General features: G+C 37.3%; 2 protein-coding genes across 2 annotated transcripts in view; one reads left to right on the top strand and one right to left on the bottom strand.

Annotated features, from left to right (window-relative positions):
• Positions 1-4236, top strand: part of CD226 (CD226 molecule) — a 29060-nt gene extending 24824 nt beyond the window's left edge. The window contains 2 exon segments of the mRNA XM_037380011.1: positions 1707-1815; positions 3979-4236. Coding sequence (XP_037235908.1) covers positions 1707-1815; positions 3979-4132 — 263 coding nt within the window. The 3' untranslated portion in view covers positions 4133-4236.
• A 12386-nt stretch (positions 4237-16622) lies between these two features.
• DOK6 (docking protein 6) overlaps positions 16623-23505 on the bottom strand; it is a 253364-nt gene continuing 246481 nt past the window's right edge. The window contains exon 8 of the mRNA XM_037382000.1: positions 16623-16991. Within this exon, the coding sequence (XP_037237897.1) occupies positions 16852-16991 (140 nt within the window). The 3' untranslated portion in view covers positions 16623-16851. The remainder of the gene's footprint in view (positions 16992-23505) is intronic.

Raw genomic sequence — 23505 nt, 5'->3', positions numbered from 1 at the left:
ACTGATTGTTTTCCTTTGCCTATGAACTGAGCATGTAAATTTCTTGTCTACTCAGAATGAAAGCTCTGTGTGGCAGCTGTGGTTTCATATTCAGATGCTATCCTTCTCTGTGCAGTGAGCAGAAGATTAAAGATGGACTAACCTAAAGACAGCTGTTAAGTCCCTGTTTACTAGTGAATTGCTAGTGCTTATGTGAAACACAAGAAACATGTTTATGGCCATAAGATATGACCACCATCTCTTGTAGTAAATAATACAAGAGGCATTGCTCTTTTCCATCCCAGGGCATCCTCACTTTTCTGTACCTTTTGTATGGTTTTACTCCTACATGTTGAGAAACTGAAGAACATGCAGGAAATATTTCTTCTTTGCTAGGTAACTGGTCAGTGTCACACCCAGTGCTTGCCTCATCGAAATGTTACTGACACATAGGGTCATTCGAGACCACTAGAAGTTGGTAAGATTACCTGGCTATGATGTTTTCTGTAGTAGCTGATATTGCTAGCCACAAATACATTATGTACAGAAACATTGATTACCTATTATTTGTGTTTGCTTGCTTTTTGTACTATTGGTCTCAAGTCTCCAGAGCACTACTCAAAAAGGTGCAACAGAGAAGCAGCAAGCAGGGTACTGTGGAGGGCTGCAAAAAGCTGTCTTGTTCTGTGGTTGCATGCACTTTTTTTTTTTTTTTTTTTTAATGCGAGCACTAAACAAGTTCAGAATTGTGACAAGAGAAAAATTTATAAGTGTTTTAAATGCATGATAACTGTACTGAGGACTTGTGTTGTGGGTTCTCTGTGTGACTTTATTACCTCTCTTCTTTCTCTAGCCTTTTTCCCCTCAAAAATGAGAATATAACATTAACTTTCTGCAAACTTGAGAAAACCGTAAGAATATTTTGACTTATACTTTGAAGACACTGTCTTGCCAGTCTCTACCCTTTAGTTATTACATGTTGCTCCTTAGCTTCAATTGAATATGACTCCATACTGAAGAAGTCAATGCATTATAAGCGAAGTTACTAAAATATAATTTTTCCTGCCTTGGTTGTAATTCTCAAAGAGAGGATTTTTGCTTAGGCTACAACAAATAAGGTGCGTTTCCTGTCATCCACCTTCAAAGCATGTACAGTAGTACTAGGTTATTACAAACAAGTGATCACAATGGGAGAAATTGTTGTGGAAATATTTTGTTAAAAAGTGAACAGATTTATTTTAGAATTAGAGAAGAAAATAACTGTGTGCAGCACTGAATAGAAAACCTCTTGAGGACTGAAGTATCTTCCCGGTACTCTGAAAAATATCCTGTTGCTCATGGAAGTATTGAATGATTTTTAGGTATCTCTTATGGAAAAAACTTTACAATGCCAAGTTAAGTAGTCTGAGTGCTTTTATTATCCATATATCAAGTCACTTATGTATTGACTGCTTTCTCACCAGAGGAAGGAAGGAGACAGAAACAGATTATACAAGGCACCACTTTTTTTTTCATACCACTGTGCTGTGTTCACTCACCTTTGGTCATCTCAGTCACAACTTTCATAAGAGCTAAGCAAAGAAGACATGGTTGTGAGGGTTGAATACCGAGCATGAGCTGTCAGTGAACAATGTCTCTAAATAATCATTGGTTTTCAACTTTGTCACAAAAAGTTCATGCTGGTTTTTAGAAAAATACTAATCATATTTATTACAATTGTATTTTAGCAACTTGGGATCACAAATGGTTTATTATCTACATAGATGGAGGAATTTCTGCTGATGTCTTACTGATAGTCTTTCCACTGACCTGCATCACCACTGCTTATTGCAAAAAGTGAGTAACAAACCAACTTGCTTAATATACTGAAGCAAGTGAGTACAAAGGTTTTAACAGCTTATCCTACTATCCTCCTCAAAAAAAATTAAAACACAAGTAGTTGTGGAAATTAAATTTGCTTGCCAAAATTTTAAACTTGAAAAACCTGATTCTACAGCCTATGAAAAAGTGACATTTTCTTTCCCCCCACTTTTTTCACAATAAGAGAAAAAATGGCTTATTCAAGTTCCTTAGTCAGCTAAATGCTTACAGTGGTATTAGCTGAAACTTCAGGCCAAGAGTGATTTGTCAGGAATAACATAAACCTAGGCATAGGTTGCTCCTGTTACTCACATAGAGAAGGAAGGGTGACACCCTGAACTTTTCTATATCTTCTAGCATTACTTGTCTTCTGACTTTATGTTCCAAATTTGCTCACAGCTGGATCCAAAATAATAGGTTAAACCGTTATCTGTTTACTGTATTCCTTGCCAAATATACACTAATCTGATCCAGAATATCTGCTTCCAATGAACAGAAATAGTGAGCAGAAAAAAATATTTCTTCCCCTACCACAATATATGAGGCGGCTGGAACTTGTTGGCAATATATTGTTGTATTTTTCTGTGAATCAAAGGGCCTTTTTATCTGTGTCCAGGCTTTTACAAAACACTGCTAATCTCACGCCTGTTAGTTTGCAAGTCAGAGGAAAGACTACTTGGATTTTTACTGTATTTATTGGTTTCAGGGGGAAAATAAGCAATACCAGCAATATGTCTTGTATGCTGGAATTAGGTATTTTGGACTATACTATCAAGTATGATGCAGTTCCCTGCAATATGTTTCTGACTTAATGTGTGTCATCTGAAGGGAGATGCAGAGGTTCACAGAGGCCTTATCAAAACCTTTGTACTCTACTCAGATGCCAGTAAGAGCAGCTGGACAGCTGAAGCACTCATATTTTGCACTGTGCATTTCTTAAGACCTTTCTCTTCTGTATCTGCTCTTTGTATATCACTTGAATATTATAGTCTAATCTTAAACTATAAAGACAAAAAAATTGGAGTATTTAAAAGTATGATTATCCCTAGTCACTATTTTTTTGATGAAGATTCATTAATGTTTTACAGCTACATTTAGAGGCTCAGCTGTGTCCATGTTATTAACAAATCAGCTCTCTTTTGGTTTGGTAGCATTTGTATTATTTGTGTATTATTCATACCTTTTTTCCTCAAGTGACTACTTGTAAAACTGAGACAAAAAATTGTATCCTGTGATACCCTTTGCCTTTATTTCTTCTAGTTCAGCTTCACTAATTCATTGGGACAGCTGTTTCAGTGATTCTCTGTTCTTTTTGGATTGTAACAATCAGTGTTTGGAGCTCTGAGCCTTTTTCCCCCCTTAATAATGCTATTCAAGGCCTAAAGTTTAGAGGTTGAAAGATAGGAACCAACATCACTGTCGCTACCTTGCCTCTTCATACCCTAAGTTGGGTATGTTACGCTGTGCTTAGGGAAATGGCTCCATTCTCACTGTGGATGTGAGAATGGCCTCACACCTGTCTCCTCTCAGGTGGCACTTCTGTATTATCCAGCGATGAGCTCCACTGTCAGTATGTCCTTATAAAGGTCTCTGACCTCCTGCCATTTCTATTTCTCTCATTCTGATTGTTGGGTCCCTGTTTGTATCAGAGTGAAGCTCTTCTGAGGGTGACCATAGGCTAGGGACTAGCTATTTGTTTCAGAAACCACCGTTCCTCCCATGCCAGTTAACCAAGGCACCATCACATTAAGTTGTCTTAATGACACGACTAATTCTTAGCCTGGTCAATAACTTCAGAGTAATTCTTGTTTTCACTGACATAGGAGATACTACTTCAGTGTCTGATGTATGTGAGGGGAAGGGGCATTCCACTGGTGCTTTACCAGGCAGCTGATGTGGGACACCTGGGAAATATATTCAAAGTAGAACTTCTTTTTTCATATGAGGTGAACCTGAAATGTATATGTAGAAAACAGGAAGACAAAAAATATTTTAATTGATGGTTGAATAGTTCCTTGTAATAAACCAGCATATTAGGAAAATCTGCCATTTTATTTCCTTTTCAAAGTTGTAGCCTTTTTAAGAAAAGTCTTTCAATTTTTTTTTCTTTTTTTTTTTTTTTCCCTAATGTTCTTCTAGCCTGCTAACTGTTATAGAAGATCCAGTTTTCATGGAACATGGAAGAAGAGAGGAATCATCACTCTGGCAGAAAGAGGAGATTTACGACAACTGCAGAAATGTCTCACACAAACCCAAGAAAAAATCATTAGATGCCTTCTTAAGAATGAAGTAGTGAAAACACAGGCCTTGTATTTGACTTTATTCTCTTTGCACCAGTGAGATGTAGAAGGTCAAACTGGCTATGCAGAACACTGCCTGGGCTGCTTTGGCTGGACACCTAGCCTGGGCCAGGTTATATCAGGTGTGTCTATGTTGGATTGCAGCCTGCAGCATTAACATATCCTTTGATTCATATGTAGAGTTAAAGATTATTTGTACTTCTGCAATTTAATTTTTTTACCCAGTAGATGTACTCTTAAGTAAGAATTTTAGAACAGCTCTGATACGTGGAATAGAACTGCATATGTTTACATAAAGTTAATTTGGTCTGAGAAATCTGTGTCTAAGAAGCCTAAGTGAGAGGTTGAGAAAGAAAATGTGCTCAATGTAGTGTAATTCCATGATTTTTGCATCTCAAATTGAAAGGTCTATAGAATAATAAATTCCCAAGGCTTCCCACACAGGTGGTGTTATTTTGCTGCCGGGCAAACAGTACTATTCAGCAGACAAAAGCAAATATATCAAGGATCCTTCAACCTAGATTTAAAAGTATGAACAGAAGCTTGCTATCTGACAGCTGTGTGATTTTACAGGCTTCTTGCCACTTACTACAGCTAGTTCAGTATTACCTATTTGGGGATGGAATAGATGTGTAGCCCTTGCTCTCCTCCCTCCCTTTTCCCCCCCAACCTTTCCCCCCATGTCCAGGAGAAAAAAAACCATGAAGACTGTCACTGTCAGGTTATATTTAATAATAATTTATTATAAGGTTTCATTGCACCAAAAAAAAAAAAAAAAAAAAAAGAGAACATGGGAGATACATGAATAAATGATGCAAAGCAGAAAAAGCGTGATTGAGAACATTTACAACATATTACACATACATATGGAGTTGTATGTGTGCATATGTATATATTCTGCTGAAACCTACAGAAGAAACCACACAGAAATTGAACAAATAGACATAAAATAAAATCCTTCAACAAACGGAACTAGAAGGCAGACCTGAGAATTAGGATCTACACATCTTTTGGCCTTTTACAAATCTGCTGTATTACTGAGGACAAAATCCCAGTAGATGAAGGTGTTACTATGACAGCATTACTATGACAGCTGAGAGTCATAGAATCATTTAGGCTGGAAAACACCGTTGAGATCATGAAGTCCAACCATCAACCTAGGACTGCTAATTCCATCACTAAACCGTGTCCCTAAGCACTGCATCTACATATTTTGAACAACTCCAGGGCTGGTGATTCCACCACCTCCCTGGGTAGCCTGTTCCAATGCTTCAAAAACCCTTTCAGTGAAGAAATTTTCCCTAACACCCAAACTAAACCTCCCCTGGCACAACTCGAGGCCGTTTCCTCTTGTCCTGTCACTTGTTATCTGGGAGAAGAGACCGACCCCCACCTGCCTAGAGCAGTAAGATCCCCCCGAGTCTCCTCCAGACTGAACAACCTCAGTTCCCTCAGCCGCTCCTCGTAAGACTTGTAATGATGTATGTCTGCATACTACAAACCGTGTGCCTGGCCTACTTATGCTTGATTCCCCTTTTCTCTTGAAACATTAGAAAAAGTGTTGCTGAGTATGTTTGGGGTTGGTTTGGGTTTTTTTTTTGTTTGTTTGTTTGTTTTTTCTGAAAGGGGTTGAGGAGGAGTCTGCCTACAGATCAGTTACCAGTCCCACTTGGCTGGCTAGGAAGGAGCATCAACAGCCTGACAGTGAAAAGCACATTTTGCGTAGCGTTCTCCAATGGCAAGCCTTCTTCATGTGCACAGGAAAATAGGAGTCTGAGTTCTTCTAAGAATGATGTGGACACAAGGCTTCTCTAACTATTTGAGCAATAATAGCATTGCATGGTTATCCTACACTTCAGCTAAAAGTCTAAAATCCTAAACCAAAGTGTCCTTCAAGTTATCACTAAAGAATTAAATTGTTTACAATGTCATACACCATCAGAAAATGTCTCATTTTGGCTTTTTATACTCCTGGACAAGGACACATACACATTGCAAGGGATATTTTTTTTCCTTTCTCTTACTGAAGGTTTTCAGACATATAAATGTTTGCGTGTGAAGTTATGAGGGTACACAGACCTGTACTATTAATAAATCGGATTATTTCCTGAGTTATCAAATGTCATACCAGGTAATTCTAAGTTGTGCGCAGTATTATAAATAAAATCCTGTAGTACTGGGTCATTTATTTGATGATACCATTTATATTAAAATGCCAAAAGGATAATGTAATGAATTTGATTACGCTGAAGTTCTTAATTGGAACACTGATACAGAAATATATATAAGCTGAGAAGATGGTATTGTTTCACTGCTTGCAGAGACACTCAAAATTCATCCCTACTGAGGGTAAAAAATGGGGAGAGGTCGAGGTTAAGTACCCAGAATACCAGATTGTTTTGATTATTTCTGGTAACGCCCTTATTTCTTGCCTCCCTTGGTACTTTTAGCTTGTCTTTTCAAAATAATTGCTTATTTATTTGTGGAAGAATAAAAAATCTGTAATGCACATCTTTGCAGGTATTTAATCTGTTTTAATTCAAATTCCATAGACATATTACTTCTACCAGGATAGTCCACAGGGAAAATCACATCACACATAGCATAATAAGAACAATATATTTTTTTTCAAAAAACAAACCCAAAACAACAGCTTTGTTTTTGTACCATAGTAATATCAGTGAACAGCAGCTGAACATGAGACTGATACAAATGAAAACAGCCCCAAACTTACCAATATTCTCATAGGCTTAAAAACTAGTAAGATACACACAAGACAAACTTCCAAAAGTGTAATTTGAAATGTAGTATTAAAACTCTTTAAATACTTTATGAGTCTGGCATGATGGGACTCAGTAAGAGCCTGTTTGCTGTGACAGTTTGGATTACGTAAATGGACTTGCCAGTGTAAAATAGTACCAACTATTGTTTATTGCTGTTCATTATCAGTATTTTTCATAATTTGTTTTCTTCTTTTGGAAACTTTTAGTTCCTTTTGAGTAAACTTCATCACCCGTAATTTGAAAATTCTGTGTGGAACAATTACTGTGCTATTTCATGCTGTACCACTTGCCTAAAAAGTGAGGGACAAAAAAGTAACGTAACACAACTATGGATAGCAACCAGCCAAGCATACCATCTAAACTGTAAGATAATTCTTTTTTTTTTTTTTTTTTTTTTTTTGTCATTTTAAGGCCTTAGAAACTTTGCTGAAAAGAAATAAACATAATAAAGCTCATTATCATTAAAAAACTGAATTTTGAATCACTGGGTAACTACCTTCTGTGTAACTGGAAAATGAATCTGTGAGATTTTAAGAAAAGTAAAAACAGATTTCTTTTCCTTAATAATAAAATTCATCTTTTATGCTAGGTGAAAAGGAGGTTGAAGTCCCATGTTCAAAGGAAAATTCCATGATTAATAGTACTACTAAGTCTTTAAAGGGTGTAAACTCACATATCTCTTGAAAAAGAAATCAGAAAAAAAAAATTGTAATCAGTCTTTGCTGGGACTTTTAAATTTAGGAAAGACAGTCACTAGAGTTTGGATCAATGGGGCAAATACGAAACTCACAGTCTACAAAAGAAAGTGAAAGTTAGAACAGTAGCATCTTTTCTTTATTCATCTCAAATAAGTTCCTTTACCTCAAAGAGCTTTTCTGACTATATAAGACATTGATGAAACTGCTCATTCTGCTTGTCTTCTGCTCTCCCTTGGCTGTGCATCTTGTGGTAAAATGTTACTGTAAGGAAACAGCCTGCTCTAAGGGCTGGCCGCACCAAGGAACACAAGCTGGACTCCTTCAAACCTCCACGTTAGGGAGGGTAGTTCAGCAGCTAACCCTCTTTCTGACCTCCACCTGCCCTAAATTCCTAGGCACCTTTTCTATTAGGCACCTAAATATTTTTAAAGAACAGTCAGAAATATTTTGTTATAACAGTGCTGTGCAACTTAACCTCCTACTTCTGGTTCAGGTCTTACCCAAGGAATATGGGACAGGAGGAGAGGACCAAGTAAACAGAGCAGGCAGAATAGTTAAAGTGTAGGTGCTACCAGCATTTGTTAATTTGATGACAGGTGGATGCTAGCTTACTCCTAAAAGATCCAAATAAGAAACCTTACTTTAGAAAAAGAAAAGATTCCAGAGGACTCACCTCACTATCAGATTAATTTCTATTTTGTTCCTTTTTTCTCTTTTGAGGGGTGATGGTGATTTTTTTGTAATCATAAAGACATCTGGGAATCAGAGCTCTGATACTTTTAAATTTATTTTAAAATCTTACCTGCATCATGCTCCTCTAAACCTCTGTGTTCTTGAGCTATGTGAAAGTTCAAATCAATGGTATTTATTTACAGTAGTTGAAACTCTACCCTAGTGAGTACTCCCCAGCATAAGTGAAAGACGTATTTCCTTTAAAGCCTGGCTTTAAAGCCCAGTTGGAGTTAAACCCCTAAATGGCTTTGTAAGTCTCACACTAGTTCCAAAACCAGTCCTGCCTGTCTACAAGATAGGTGCTAAAATGCTCTTTTAGGCTGTGGACCCCAGAAGTAGAAACTATGTATCAGGTTCCTAGGCTGTATTACTTAAGGTGTATTAAGGCAACTCAAAAGACATTTCCAACATTCACACATTCCTGGGGAATGCTTTTGGGCTAGAGCACAAGACATGCCTCTATTGCCATGCCTTGCTGGGATGTGGTGTTAGGGTACTTGTGGACTCAGGGTGGCCACTGACCCTTTGACATCCAGTGCAAAAGATTCCACCCTGAGGCTAGAGACCCACAGTGGTCTTCAAAACACTAAGCTGGACCAGGCTTTTCACTGTCACATGAAATGGTGGCTGTTTCTGCTATCACAGTCGGTTTATCTAGCATCCTACCTGCCACATCAGCCAGGAAGTGCAAGACTCTGACCCAGTTCTCCCCAAATCTGCATCAGACACCCCCCCCACCCCCTCCCCCGTCCTTTCTAACCTTCCCCCTGAAGCTGGAGTTCTGTACAGAAACAGCTCATGTTTTAAGGACTAAGAAGAGCCTGCAGGGCTTGGTAGGGCACCCCTCTAGCATTTCCTCTGCTTTTGTTCCTAACTCTTTTTTTTTGTTCTTTTCTAAAAGTAAAATGCATTTTTAAAATGCAAGAGTTGTGAGAAGAGGATGAGCATCTGGATAACCATGGGACAAACGTGTGATGAGTTTGCCAACACTTCCTTTAGAGTAAGAGAGCCTCAGGATCATCAAGATAGTCTCACCTGTGGCAGCTCAGAAACCACTGGAGCAAGCTGCCACCATGCCGCAGGACTGTGCCACTGCTCTGACTAGTTCTTGGCCCTGATTAGGCTTGATTTATAAAGCTGTTGTTTTACCTTACTGTGTTATAGTCTTGTATCCCTACATAAAACTTAATGTTTAAGCTAGAAATACAAAAGGAAATGTACAAAGTTATCTAAGGCATGTTTCAAAAGAATAATATGTTTATTACTTCCACACTACCCGCACTGTTAGCCAGTATATTAGATAAAATAATTAATACGAATTACTATCCATGGCTGACCTATTTGTTCTAATGATATGTTTACTCAAAAAGAGAATTTTGTAGTTTTAGGAAAAAAGTCTCAGTGATTCTAAAGGATATTTAACACCTTGCTTAAAAGTTTATTTAATTAGATTGGTACACTAAAAATTTAATTTGTATTATTAACCAGTAAGTTTTATAACATGATATAATTGATCAATAGCTTATGATATTAAGATATAGCCAAACAAATACACAATATCTTTCCTTTTTCCTTTTTTCTTTTTTTCCAACATATTTCTCCATTTGCGTTGATGTCTACATGTGTAGCTGAAGAAAGAAATGTATGTCAGGAATATTTATATGCATTAAAATTATTATCTGTTAATACCATTTTTTTCTCTGAAATAAAACTTTCTGAAGCAGACACTTACTATTTGCTTTTAAATTTTCATAATTTACCCAATAACAGTAGAGGAACTTTCCCACAGAACTCTGTCAGATTATTCTGTAATTAGAAGCATAAAGGCTGAGCACCTATGTATGTATTTTTATGCATCATAAATGCAGATGTTGCTTTTATTAGACCAAATTTGATCAGCTCTGAAATATTCTAAATCATATCTTTAGCAATATCGGGCTGCAGTAAGTTCCACAATGCTCTGTGATAACAATTGTGATGTGTTGTGCAAAATACTGATTTTTTTAAGCATCTATATTGCATAATGCATCTTAGCTAGACTGGTGCTTGGTTCTTCCAGCCAGGTTAGGGAAAATGAGCCCAGCACTCCTGACTCCATTCCTATGGAACAACTTAGAGCTGTAAACTGGATTAAACACAAAATATTGTTCCCAGCTCTTAGTAAAGTCAGAGGAATTTGAATGCTCTGGGAAACTTGCACTCACACGACCCTTTGCTATGTGCGTAAATGTCTGCTAAATTCTCCTAATCTTTTTCAAGATTCCAGAGTAGGTTTTTTTTATTATTTTTGTTAATTTCTTACTCTATTTTTCAATTAATTTTTATTAGGATTAAAACCCTTTTCTCTCTTTCTATAACAATGCTTTTTGAAGAAGGAAAAAGAAATAAAAGGTGAACATGTGTCATTCTTTGGCAGGAAGATTTTTTTTGCTGCATTGCCTGTTTTCCTTGTAACTGTCTTCAGTCGGTGTAACTTATAAAAACCAGTTCTGAGTATCTCCTATCACAGCCTGTCATATGCAGAAACTCAGAAAATACAACAATTAAGATCAACAAGGACAGCTTTATTTTACATCATTTATTCTGTTTTAGTATAGGAGTAATGATGAGAATAAATGTTTAACTGCAACTTTTATTTTTATTACTGTTATGGAATTGCCAAGACAGCTGATTATTTTTTGTGCTATTTTCTATGTCCATTGGAGTCTTGTTATCATATAATTAAAAAAAGAAAAGTTTGAAAACCATGTGTAGTCTATATTCAAGTCTATAACTTCATTCATGTCAAATGTTGTCACAGGAAAAAACCTACTGTAAAATGTATCCATACATTTGACAATCCCAGGATTGCAAGAGGATGTGGTAAATCTATTTAATCTCATGAATATTTCTGTACTGAAGGAAAAAAATCCAAACATTTAAATCCATTTTTTGGGACTTTCAGTGTGAAATTTAAAAAGATTAACTTCATCTTAGAGAGTGGATTAGTTTCTGAGTTTGCATTTAGTTAAAAAGGAAATATTTTCTCCATTACTATTTGCAATATACATAATGATATGGACATTTTAAAATGGTTTAATTGTATTTAATCATACTTAAACCTCAGTTACTTTCATACCTGTTTTAACCATATCCATAAAAATCTGTCAACCTGTATATGCATGCAAAGACGTGAAAAGCATCTTTGCAAAGTGAAACTTCCAGTTTCTTCAATAGAACAGGTGGATTCTGATATTTAGGTTTCTAGGCATAACGCCATTTAAATAATCGCTGGATACACAGCACTTTCACCTACTACCTTTTACTGTCTTGTAAGGCCCTGGACAGAGAGTCAAACTTCTTGCTTCAACAGGTTAGTCAATATTCTTTGATGCTTCTTTCATCCCACCATATGCCTGTACTTGTTTCCAATATAACACTCCTTTTTATCTAAAATCAAAAGTGAAAAGCATTTATTTATAACATAAAGAATACAGCACCCTTTATGTAGTGCAAGACTTTTATATCTGCAGAATTAATATATCCAACTTTATACCATTTGATTTTAAAGTTATGCCACTACAATGGTGTTGTACAGTCATTATCTTCTACTTACAAAACATAGGCAGGCACCCAGAGCAGTTGTCTGTGGTGAAAAAAATAAGATTCTAATATATTCAGGTTGTGTAACAAGTTGGTTTGGAAAGTGTCACAAGTATTTGGATGATGTACAGAAAAATGAAACTTTCCAGTGCTGTTGGTTCTGCTTTTGTAATCAAACAGCAGCTTTTCACACTTCCTCCACAGTCCACTCTGTTCTGTGTGTGGACAAAAGCCACATTTATTCCTTTGCGGCAGGTATAAAAAGGAGCTAAAACACACTGTTATTGAACACTAAAAAACACAGGTTAATAAGAACACATTCCTCCTTCCTTTCTAGGAAGAAACAGTTGTAATTAATTCTGTATTTCATGTTAAAAAGCACAACCATTCAAGAGACTTACATTTTCTCTTGGAAAACCACCCTGCAGTTTCTAGATTACCAGTGGAAAACCAGTAAACATGGCTGGTGAGCTGCGTCTGAGTAGATATTTATATGCTAGAGGTCTTTGTCAGTTCCTAGAGATCAAATATCTCAAAAATTGCTACTCCTCCTAGTATTGCCTATTAGACTGGAAAGTTCAACAAGCATGAAGTTCATTCCTTTTCTGTTAAATGTAATACAGAGATCCAATTAATGCTCTTTATTTCCCTTTGCCATGAACAGGTAGTAGTCTTCACCGACTGCCTGCACCTTAGCAACTCCTAAATAAATGGGTACCTAAAGGCTGTATGTTTTACTTAGATTATTGGTATAGAGAGCAATTTGAAACTCTTGACCCCAGGTATTCACTTTCAACCCCTCCTCCAGAAAGGTCTTATTAGCTTAGAACAAGACTTGATTAGAAATGTGTTTGCAGTTTCTTCGCAGGATTTCTATTCACGTGTTGTGAAATGAAGTATTTTCTCGAAATGCCAGGGTAGACATTTGTCAAAACAAAAGAGAGCAGCTATTGTTGCTAACACACTTCTTTGGTTTGTCAATACATTTCCAAGCTTTACTTGCTAGCTTTAGGGGGAAAAAAACCAACAGCAAACCAACAAAACCCCAAGAACAGAATTTAGCATAGACCTGATACATGTGAGGAGTTGGAATCAGAGTGTACCATAGGAAGTAAAGCCTAAACATTTACTCAGACAAAAAGCAAACTCTATGTTACAAGATATCTTCTTTCTTTTTCCTTTATAGAGACAGGCAAATTTTTTTCAAATGAGTATACTCACAGAGGGTTTAAACTACCGATAATAACATGTAGCTGTTTTAAAAATGGGGCTACGCAAGTACTTTAGCATCATTTGATGATTTATGAATGATCTCCTTCAATTTCTTCTTTTCTGCACCAAGTGACTTCAAAATCAAAAGTACCAGCATGCATCAATCTATAATATTCATGGTTAAGATATATTAGTAACTATATTTAGTAATGCTGTGTTTTATTTGTTCATAGAGGTGAATATATTGTTATCAAGGGTCATTTCTTCAAAATTTAAATCGTGGTTACAATTATATATTCATAACACATCCTCACAACCAAATGAAAGTGAAAGCCTTATACTCTTTATTTTACGATACAGCAGTGCTACGTTCCATTTGTACCTGTTGCACCTAGTTACCACTGAAGACACTGTCTTGCCATCCATCCTCTTCATAGCTTATTAGCTGACAACAGAGAGCTCCTCTGTGGTCAGAAGTAGATGTATTATCTGTGTGCCTTGCACATGAAGAAAGCCGAGACTTGAACAGGGTCCCGTGGGGTCCCTGGGCCTATTTAAAAGCCCTTGTAGTCTCTAGGCAGGCAGCTCTACCATGTGTGCCAAAAGAGAGTTTTCCTTCTGGCGGAAGCACTAGGAGCTGTACAAAGTAGTCCCAGTGGGAAATCACTTTGATTATTGACAGGCATATGCCAGGAATTAAAGCAATTACTTGAAAACAGAATTTTCTGGCAAACTTGGCACAGCACCTGACTGGTTCTCATGGAGCTTTTCTGAGGAACATTTCTGGAAGCTATGTGAATACACAAATGTCAACGTGATACCATCTACTGTGCTCGAGTGGCACTAGTGGCAACATCCACTGTCTGCTGAATACCTTTGTGCTTCAAGTGCCCAGTTTTCTTAGGCTGTTTTACAGCACACTGTGAAGTTGCGTCCTTATTTTCAACTTCCAGTGTGGTTACGTGTACTCTCTACAAGAAATGGGTTCCCAATAGGTCAGGTTTGCCTTTTGTTCGTCGCATTCTCTGGCTTTGTACTGGAGTTCAGTTTTCTGCCTATTGCTACAAGATGGGACTTAACAGGTGTTTATAAATGTAAATATGCAAAATATTCAGTACAACTCTATACATGACCAATCCCCCACCCCCACCCCTCTCTTTTCCTGTGTTTTCTTTGGAAATATCATCTAAACTTTCATTAACTGGGTAATATTCATGCACTGCATAGGAAGACTAAACCATCTGTGACAGAGAGCAACCATTTCCCAGGAAGTGGAAAGAGCAACTATATAGATCTTATGCTTTTTATCTAAACGCAGCTAACACTTGCATTAGGATTTAGATGGGTTCTTACAGTATATGGACACTGGTACTATAAGGCAGTTTTGATACTCTCCATTTTTGTCTTTTCCCTACTTTTGGACTATGTAGAATATGTAAGTATTCAATGACTAGTATTCAAGTCAGAGGAAAATAGTTACATGGGCACAACATAGAAATCTGCAGAACATACTGGAAACTTAATCTAAGGAATTTTAAAGAAAATACATAACTTTAGGGCAAGTGAAAGAATCAGAGTTGCATAGGAATAAAAATAACTGGCCAGTTCCTCAAAAGGAGGATATTTGGCAAAGCTGCATTGAATAACGGAATTAAACCAGCAGAGTGTCTATTCTGTTGTATCACATTTTGTATGTAACATTTGCAAATTGGAAATTTTCCCAAAGCAAAATGTCAACCAAATTTTTTTCTTAAATGAAAGTGTGAATGAAGCTTCCTTGATGGGTACAGCTCAGAGAGCTCTATGGATACAGCTCCCTGACAGCGTGGGAGAGCAGTTTTTCATTTTAGCTCATCAAAATACTCTCTGTAGGGAGCCGTTCTATTCCTGAGTATGGCAGCACTGTGAGAAGGAAAAGAGGTAGTGAATGAGACAGGGAAAAAGGAAAAATAAATAAAGCTGATTGTGGTGGGGTAGAAGGGTTTCATTCAAGCGGATCACAAAGATTTTTTATTCAACAGCTGTTCACTGAGGTGCAGAAAGCTGTAAGTCTGCAAGGTCTCTTAGCCTGGAAAATGGTCGGAGAAAAGCTGAACATACTGTATCTGTAAATGTTTAATCAAAAGCAGAAGTTTTTTCTGTACTTTTTAATACATATATATATATATATGTGCATATATAAAACAACCCAACAGCACTTTTTCAGTTAAATTATGGTACATAAAACTGATTGTTTCATTGGAAAAGAGTCTATGTGTCTCATCCTTGATATGCTTCCTCAACCTGTCCTGAGAAACAACTAATGAGATGGAATCCCTCTTGTAAACATGGCAATCATTTCATGCTGGGAACAGAACACAAGGCTGCTCAGATCATAGCAAGAGGGTAGATTTTTCTCCCCACACTTTTAAACATTTCAGGGCATTGTGAGGAGGACATAAATATTCAATAACACTTACAAAAATCTAAATGTTCAGGGTAGATAAAACTTGTTCCCTACCTACAGGTATGCCTTCCAACTTATTCCCTCTTTACTGATTACAAACACACCTACTACAGTTCATTTTTTAAAGGCGTCTTCCAAAGACAGAAAATTTCCATTGAGAGGTACTCATCGTCCTTTTCAAAGTAAACCAATGCTTGACACATGATTGTACAAGATACAACACACATCTAAAACAGAAATCTGAGAAGGAAATGGAGAAAATCAGAGTAACACTGACCAGAAAGACAAGACCAGAGCTCAGCTCTACTGTATCTGGCCAAGCCATGGCACAGGCCATTGCCAACTGGGGATGTGGCCTGCTTTTATTTGTCCAAAGAACAGTTTTCCTGTTTTTTTATAGTTAGGCTTGAAGGCATGGTTACTAAAATAATTTGCAAATAAGAAGACTTCACAGCAGTTCTGAGGATGAGACTGTGCTGCTGATATGGATGTTCACAGCTTTCAGGGGCATTGTGAGAATTACATGTATTAGTAAGGGAGGAATCTGTGCCCCAGGAATTTGAGATTAAAGCTGTATCAGGCAATAACCTTACCTTAACACATCAAACTATATTCCCAATAAACCATAGTAGCCTGCTACTCCAGTATCTGTTGGCTTCTGTCTCAAAAAACACCCAACCACCCTGTAGGGTAGTGAGTGAACTTGCTTGCGTCTGGAGGTGGCCCACGCAGCGCTGATGCTGTGTCTCAAGTCGGCAACATTTCAGTGACTCCAGCAGGAATCAGTGGGCTGTGGCAAGGACCTAAAAATGCTACGGGTAAAGGCGGGCCAGCCTGCTGGTGGAGGCGGGTAGGAAGGCCCCGATGTCGAATGTGCCATTGCGATGGAGCCCCAGAACGGGCCTTCTCCGGTCATGCAGAAACCTTCACACCAGCACAGTTTCATTTGTTTCCACCACTTTCTCACAACGCGAACGCATCCCCCTTCCCTCCCCCCGTGTCCCCTGTGTTCCACCCCCCCCCCCTTCCTTCCTTTCAGAATGTATTGACAAAATAAATGGCAAAATAAATAAATAAAGACTTAGCCTCTGCTTCAGGGAAGCCGCTTCTCCAGGTTTCCGCATTGGTGGTGACCCGGCTGGAGCTGGTTGACATCAGTTTTCACAGCAAATGGCGGGTGTGGAGGGGGCCAGTGGCTCCCTGGCCTTGTCACCGGGCTCCAGGCTTGACTGTCTCTCTTGGCCGTCCGTCCCCGGCTGTCATTGCACCAGGCCTGAGCCGTAGCTGAAGGCGTAGCTGCTGGCCAGCGAGAGGGACTGCTGGTGCTCCTTGCCCTGCTCTGAGGGGTAGCTGGGAAATGTCTGCGCCCGGGACACCTTTGCCGAGCCGAGGTTGTGACCTGTGCAGGGGGACATGGACACAGAAGGTGTAACTGGGCTTTAATGTAGTTGCAAGTTACTTAAAGCCTTTCGCCACAGACATGGACTCTGCTGGGCTGACTTCATTCTGCGCCATGGTGTTAGGGCACCCAGAGAGCGGGCGTTCTGCGCTGGGCCACTCTGGGCTGCGGAGGAGCATTTTGTTTGTGCCTGAGGGCACAAGGGGGCCTCGGATGCCCAGCAAAGGCAGAAGGTCCCAGACCCACCCAATTCAGGCATAATTTAGGGTCAGATTTTTTATTTTTTTTTTCAACTGCAAACTATCATATCTGTATATTTTCTACTCTCTAAATCTCGGTTGTATTTATTAGATAGAGCCAATAAAGAACTAATGCACCTCTTTTTTATCGGAAGCACTGCTGAAGTGGTGAAAGTAATGCCAGTGGGTTCAAAGGGATTCGTCACACAAACGCTGCTTCATGTACTTACTTTCAAATAGGACGCCAGTTTGTCATAGAAACACAGCGTCATTGTAATTTCAGAATGTACTGGAGGTGTGATATGGTCCACGTGGCAGAATACTGGTTGGGAAGAGGATGAGTGAGAAATTCTCTCAGACGGGCTTGTGTACCTCATATAACCATGGCTTGTACACTCACAGCCAGTGACATGGGAAAACACATGAAAAGCTGATGACCAAACTCAGAAGATGACTTCTATAAAGCAATTTTGTAATCTGATCATTTTCCTATCTCAAAATTCCTTTTTGAAATTGAGATTTAATTAGTGACAAAAAGTTAATTTCCAAAGTGCATATTTTTGTGCAATGTATAGTCTGTGTTTTTTGGAAATGTATATTGAAGCCTGGATTTAAAATGGTTTTGGATGATGCTTTTTACAATTTAATACATGTATTATATGTATGAGTGTAAAATCCTATTTTTCTTTCAACCACAGAGATATTAAAGAAGAGCTGTAACAGAGTATAGACTCAAATGCAGAAGAACTCAGCTCATGCTGAAACATTTCAAAAGAACTAGCAGCTTTCTAGACTGCCCCAGTAGTGCTGCAACCAAGAACGATGTTTGTCAGACTTGGCAAAACTTTGTCCTAACTTGTATTTGGAAAAGTAAGAGTATAAACATGCTACTGACTGCTTCATGGAAAAAAAATCACGATCCCCCTGAAGATGAGTCTATCAGAGCAATACTGGGACCAAGAGAGGAAAAAACCCCATCCAACTAAGTGTAAAATAGAATAAAAGGTAAATCTCAGTGACACTGGAGACAATAAAACTAGAGACTGAATTCCCAGTTGCACATTAGTGGTTATAAAAGTCCCTTTCATAGCACAACCAAACAGGATGAATGTTGTATGTGTATTTTTAATATTCATTCACTGGGTTAAATTGACATTGACTACCAAAACCTGAGATGCCAAGTTGAAATGTTTTCTTCTTCAAAAAGCTTTTGTATCAAACTGAATTAAAATGTATGGTGGTTATGAGGTCTGAGCTGCAAAGCCAAAGCACTGATAATACACTGTTTAAGTCTTAAATGTTTTATTGCTTTGACCAACTTTTAACCATGATATTAAGTGAGGCCTTCATACATTTTTACTTTTATTTGGGATCTGCATCACAACTACTGTTAGATTTTTTTAAAATTTAATGCAAACATAAACATAGAAAGTTGCACGCTTGTAGGTTTTAATTTTGTGTTCCAAATCTGGCATTCTTCCTTCTAAGGATGTAAGGTCTTGTTTGCTTTTTACCCAGAAGCTAGTATCATATACATTTTAAGTGCCATAGGGAACTGCTAATCCAGCCCTGTGATTGATTAAATTGTTCTCTTCCTTACCAATGAACATAAATATAACATGTCAAGGTACCATCTTCCTCCATTCTCTTTATGTATTTTACTGAAAAAACATAAAACACACAGTCCCTGAGACAAGGGAGTTCTCTAAACTCAGACCTATTTATATCACGTGCTATATCTCATATGATTAATTTTTAATTCACTTCTGTAGAATAGTGCAGCTTTAATACAGTGATGAAGAGTGACCCTACTAATCTGACTTCTAGCTAAGGTATTAAGGCAGTCTCTTAGAATACAGAAGATTAATTTGAACCTATTAAGGTTAAAAAGAAAATTAAATTCAGATCTTCCATTTCCTGGATGTATGCCTCAGCTGCTAGTGCCTCCCTCACTGTTCTTTAAATGAAAATTTGTAGCTGCTAAACCTCACAACAGGGCTGATTTTAGCCATTCTGTAACCAAAGGAGTTAATGAGGATAAGTGACTTCTTCCCTGACTGCTAGGATACGTAATCAGAGAAAGACAGGCAGATCCAAATGATTAAAAGAAACACTCAACAAAGCTGGAAGATTAAGACACCTGGCTAAGGCTCAAGCTGCACAGTATGACATCAATCTATGGAAATTATTGCAAAAATAATAGAGGACATGGGTTCAAATGCAATGAGAGAGCTAGGGGTAACAGAGAATTTGTAAGTTTAGGAAAGAATGGCTCTGTGCAGTATGTTTACTTCCAACATACTTGTTTTTAAAAAACAACAAACTATATTAATACATTTAAATAGAATTAATCAAAAAATAATGGTAAAATAATGACATAGTGTAATGGTTCCAGGGTGGCATAAGACTTCTAGTTAGTATATTTCCAAAATTTTTTGTTCAGCTTTTAAAAAACTTTAGTATATGCCATACTGGAAATGCTAAATGATTATTAATTATCTTATTGGAATTCCTACTAAATAATATTTTAATACTCCTATAGCTGATCAGCTTTAGGGAGTCTTAGGTACTGCAGGCATCTGTACAGTTACACTTTATGTCAGCAGTAAGGTTTTTGAAACTAAAGATACAGGAAAAGTTTTTGCAGTAAAGAATTTAAGTTCCACAGCTTTCTAAGCTTACTGCTTCAGCAGTATTTCTGTGTTGTGTTTGGGTCTTAAAAGGTTAAAAGAGAAGAAGAAAATGTTGTTTGTAGATCTTGCAGTTCTTTGGCACCACAGCTGTTTTCAAGAATATAAACCTAATTCTTTTCTACAGGCCTTCTAAAGTCAGCACATGCTTCATGACTTCAAGAAACCAGTAGAACTGGGGGCATTGTTTTGCTGTGGTTTACATCAGAAATGTGGTTGGTTTTGGTTTGGGGTTTTTTTTGGATTTTTTTTTTTTTGGTGTTCTCAGACAGGACCTTGGAAAGGTAAGTATTATTCAGCCTACTTCATCCTTTATTTAAATTTACTTTCAGGGTCCTAGAATGCAATGAAGCTGTAGTCCAAAGCAATTAGGCATGAATGTTCCATCAAGATAATTTAATGTAACCTGAAAAATTACACCAAAATTAGATTTTTCCTGATCTTAATTATGTTGGAAGCAGAGGCAGTAGACACAAGGACCTTATTTCATGGCATGATGCTTATTTATTACAATTCTTTAGAGGAAAAACCCCAATGGTTTCCTAGTAACAGCAGTGATTGATGTACATATAAGTAGATCGATCACAAAGTCTAAGAGAAAACTTGCAGTACTCAGCTAAATGGAAAAAAAAAAAGAAAAAGAGAAAAAAAAGGAGAGATCCAGGGCTAAGCTTTAAAAGCTCCCTTACTGCTGCTTATTGGGACATGGTTCTCTCTGTTTTGGATTCAGAATTCAAATTCTTAACCAGAAGGCAGGTACCAACCCTTTTTCTTTTCTAAATGAAAAAAAGGTCATGCTTTGCTTTTCTGACATGAGAATTCATGGCATTCTCTCATCTGATGTTCTTTGGTTAGAGCACTCATCTCTGATGTACAAGTCCTGTGTTAAAATTCCCCTCTGCCTGTGGGTAAGGTTCGACATTACACTTCCTCTAATGGAAAAAAAATCAGCTGAAAACGTTCCTTTTCTCCTCTCTGCTGACAGTGCTGTTCACTGTCCCTCAGTTGAGCCATTGTGACTGAAAGGCTGCTTTGTAGACTGAAGCACTTTGGTCATCTGGTTTGCAAGAGCCATACAAATTATTTCACCAGCACAGCTGAGAAGCAGGAACAAGCAGCCAAGGTTAAGAGCGGGCAGGGATTTTCCCAGAGTGGCTTCAGTGCCAGGTTGTTTGGAGAATGATGACCTGCGAGCAGTGTGCAACCAAATGCAGGCCAATGCTATTGCCACCAGACTGCTCACTTCTTTGAGGTAGGATCACTTTTGAAATCCTGTGACTAAGCTTTTCTAATACAAGACATAACTGTATATTTTTGCAGTACAATGATTAAAAATTAATAGAACCAGAGAATCTTGTGTTTCAGCTTCTGTTGCAGTCCTGTCAAGTAAGTACTTCATATTAGATAGTCATTAGGTAAAATAATGACACTTGCAGCTGCACAGCAAGCTTTCATCTGGGATTTCTTAACCTCTTGTACAGATGACTTTACAAACAGAATGATGTTCTAATGAAGTTTTACTTTTCTAGGTAATAATGAATTTATTTTTGAAGATAAAATTTGGCATTTCCATTCCCAAGATTATGAGCACAAATGTGAAATAATTAAATTAAAGCCAATTGGATATCTTTATTAGTATTGTTTTGTACTTGGGAGTGCTCTGAGATTTCATGAGGACAAGAGGTCTGTGATTGCTATAGATGATTCTATAAATGTTATAGAAAAACATGGTTGTTCAAAAGAAATTTCTATGAATCAATCAGTGCAAGCCAAGACCAAATAAAATGAATCACTTGTTCTATTTTAAAGAAATCTTTTCTTTTTAGAAAAATTCACTGGAGAATTCTGTTGTTCACAAGAAACAGAGCAGTCTGGAAACCAGTGGAACAGAGACGACGAGGTTTTATCCACAAAAGGTTATGCAAGCAGGTGGAAAAAATCCCAGTTAGCTAACAGATGTTTCAGGAGTGAAACGGTAAGGAGTTAGTTGTATGTTGTTGCCTCACATAATTCTCACCAGACAATAAATGCAGCCCTTCAGCCAGAAAAGTTCACAAAACTAGTACCAGACTTTAATCTAGATTTGTGTTCTCTAAGGACTTTCCGAACACCACTGAAAGCTGTTTATACCAGAGGAGGCCTGCAGATTGCACTGAGGATATGGTTTTGATGGGGAAGCCTGTCTTGAGGTGCTTTGACCTCTTAATATTCTTTGCAGCATTTTTGTTAAGACACAAGACAAAATATGAGAGGCACTGTAGCTAAGCACTGAAAGCCCAATAGGGAACATGAAACACTTACTGCAAGAAACTGAATTATTATGACTGCTTATTTTAGATGGAAGCTTTTATCCTCTAAGAGCTTTTGTTGCAAAGAAAGAGACTCTACATTTTATTCTGGATAAAGGAAATGTTCCTCAAAAAAACCCACCACCCTACTACAATCTCAAATCAGTTAGAGTGGCTATTATTGCATCAAAAAAACCCCACCAACTTTCATTTAAAGCAGAAAATAAATGATTTCTGTTATCCTATTTATAAATTGATACTGGTTAAAATTCTGCCAACTCTTTGTATTGAATATACAGTGCCTTCCATTGAGCTGTTGATGACAAAGCAGCTTTTCCTTTTCTGCTGTTAGATGACTGGAATAACTAAAGCAAAGTTTCATAGCAAGAGAAACTGCTACAGAGCAAAACATTTATTTTGCAGTAACGATGCAGTTGGATTGGAAGGGCATTAATTGGTACAGCAATTATTATGCCGTCACTCACAAAAAGATGCAATGGAAGAGAGCAGATGGAAACTGAAAAATAGCATATACTACATTACAGCATATTGATTTCTATATACTTATTGAAAGTGAAACTGTGGCCATGTTTCAGTTCCAAATAAAGAAATAGATTTTTTCCCTTCATTTTAACTACAGTTGGTATTAAAACTCCAGGGAATGCAGCTGGGCTCCAACTTTTACATTTTCTAAGATAATTTTGGATTTTATTTAATCAAATATTTATATTTATGAAGAGAAAATGACTATCAGGGACAATTTTTGAGATAGATTTTAAAGAAAATGGTTAAGTTTATTAGAAATAATTTTGAATAAGATTAATCTCAATTAATGATAAAACATATAGGAAATATATTAAGAGAGTGAATGTAAACCCTACCCTCCTAATACTTTAAAATATTACATTTTTATTCTCAATTTAAAAATATTTCAATTTTCTTTAGAATTTGAAATGAACTTTTTTTTTTTTGGCCAGTATCAAGATTAATAGGTATCTGAGCAGAATATACATGTTACAGAACCCTATCACTTTCCAGAATTGGAAGACTATTATTTAGATTAAAATTTTTTGGCATTTTCTTCAAGTCCTCCTCTAGAAAAGATTTTACATGTGCATGCAGAAAAGATTACAGGATTGGCAGTATAAACCCAGTAAATTTACAATATGTCAAATTTTTGTGTTTTAAGGAAAAAATTTTCAATATTCCAATTATCTCAGAAGAATGCTGGAGTTTTATGAAGAGTAAATTTACATGTCAATGTTTTCAAATAAAGAAAAAGAATGTCCTTAGGGCT

This window comes from Falco rusticolus, chromosome 3, assembly GCF_015220075.1.
Source record: "Falco rusticolus isolate bFalRus1 chromosome 3, bFalRus1.pri, whole genome shotgun sequence".
Lineage (NCBI taxonomy): Eukaryota > Metazoa > Chordata > Aves > Falconiformes > Falconidae > Falco > Falco rusticolus.
Note: the sequence above shows the minus strand (reverse complement) of the source record. Positions and strands in the feature narration are given on the sequence as shown.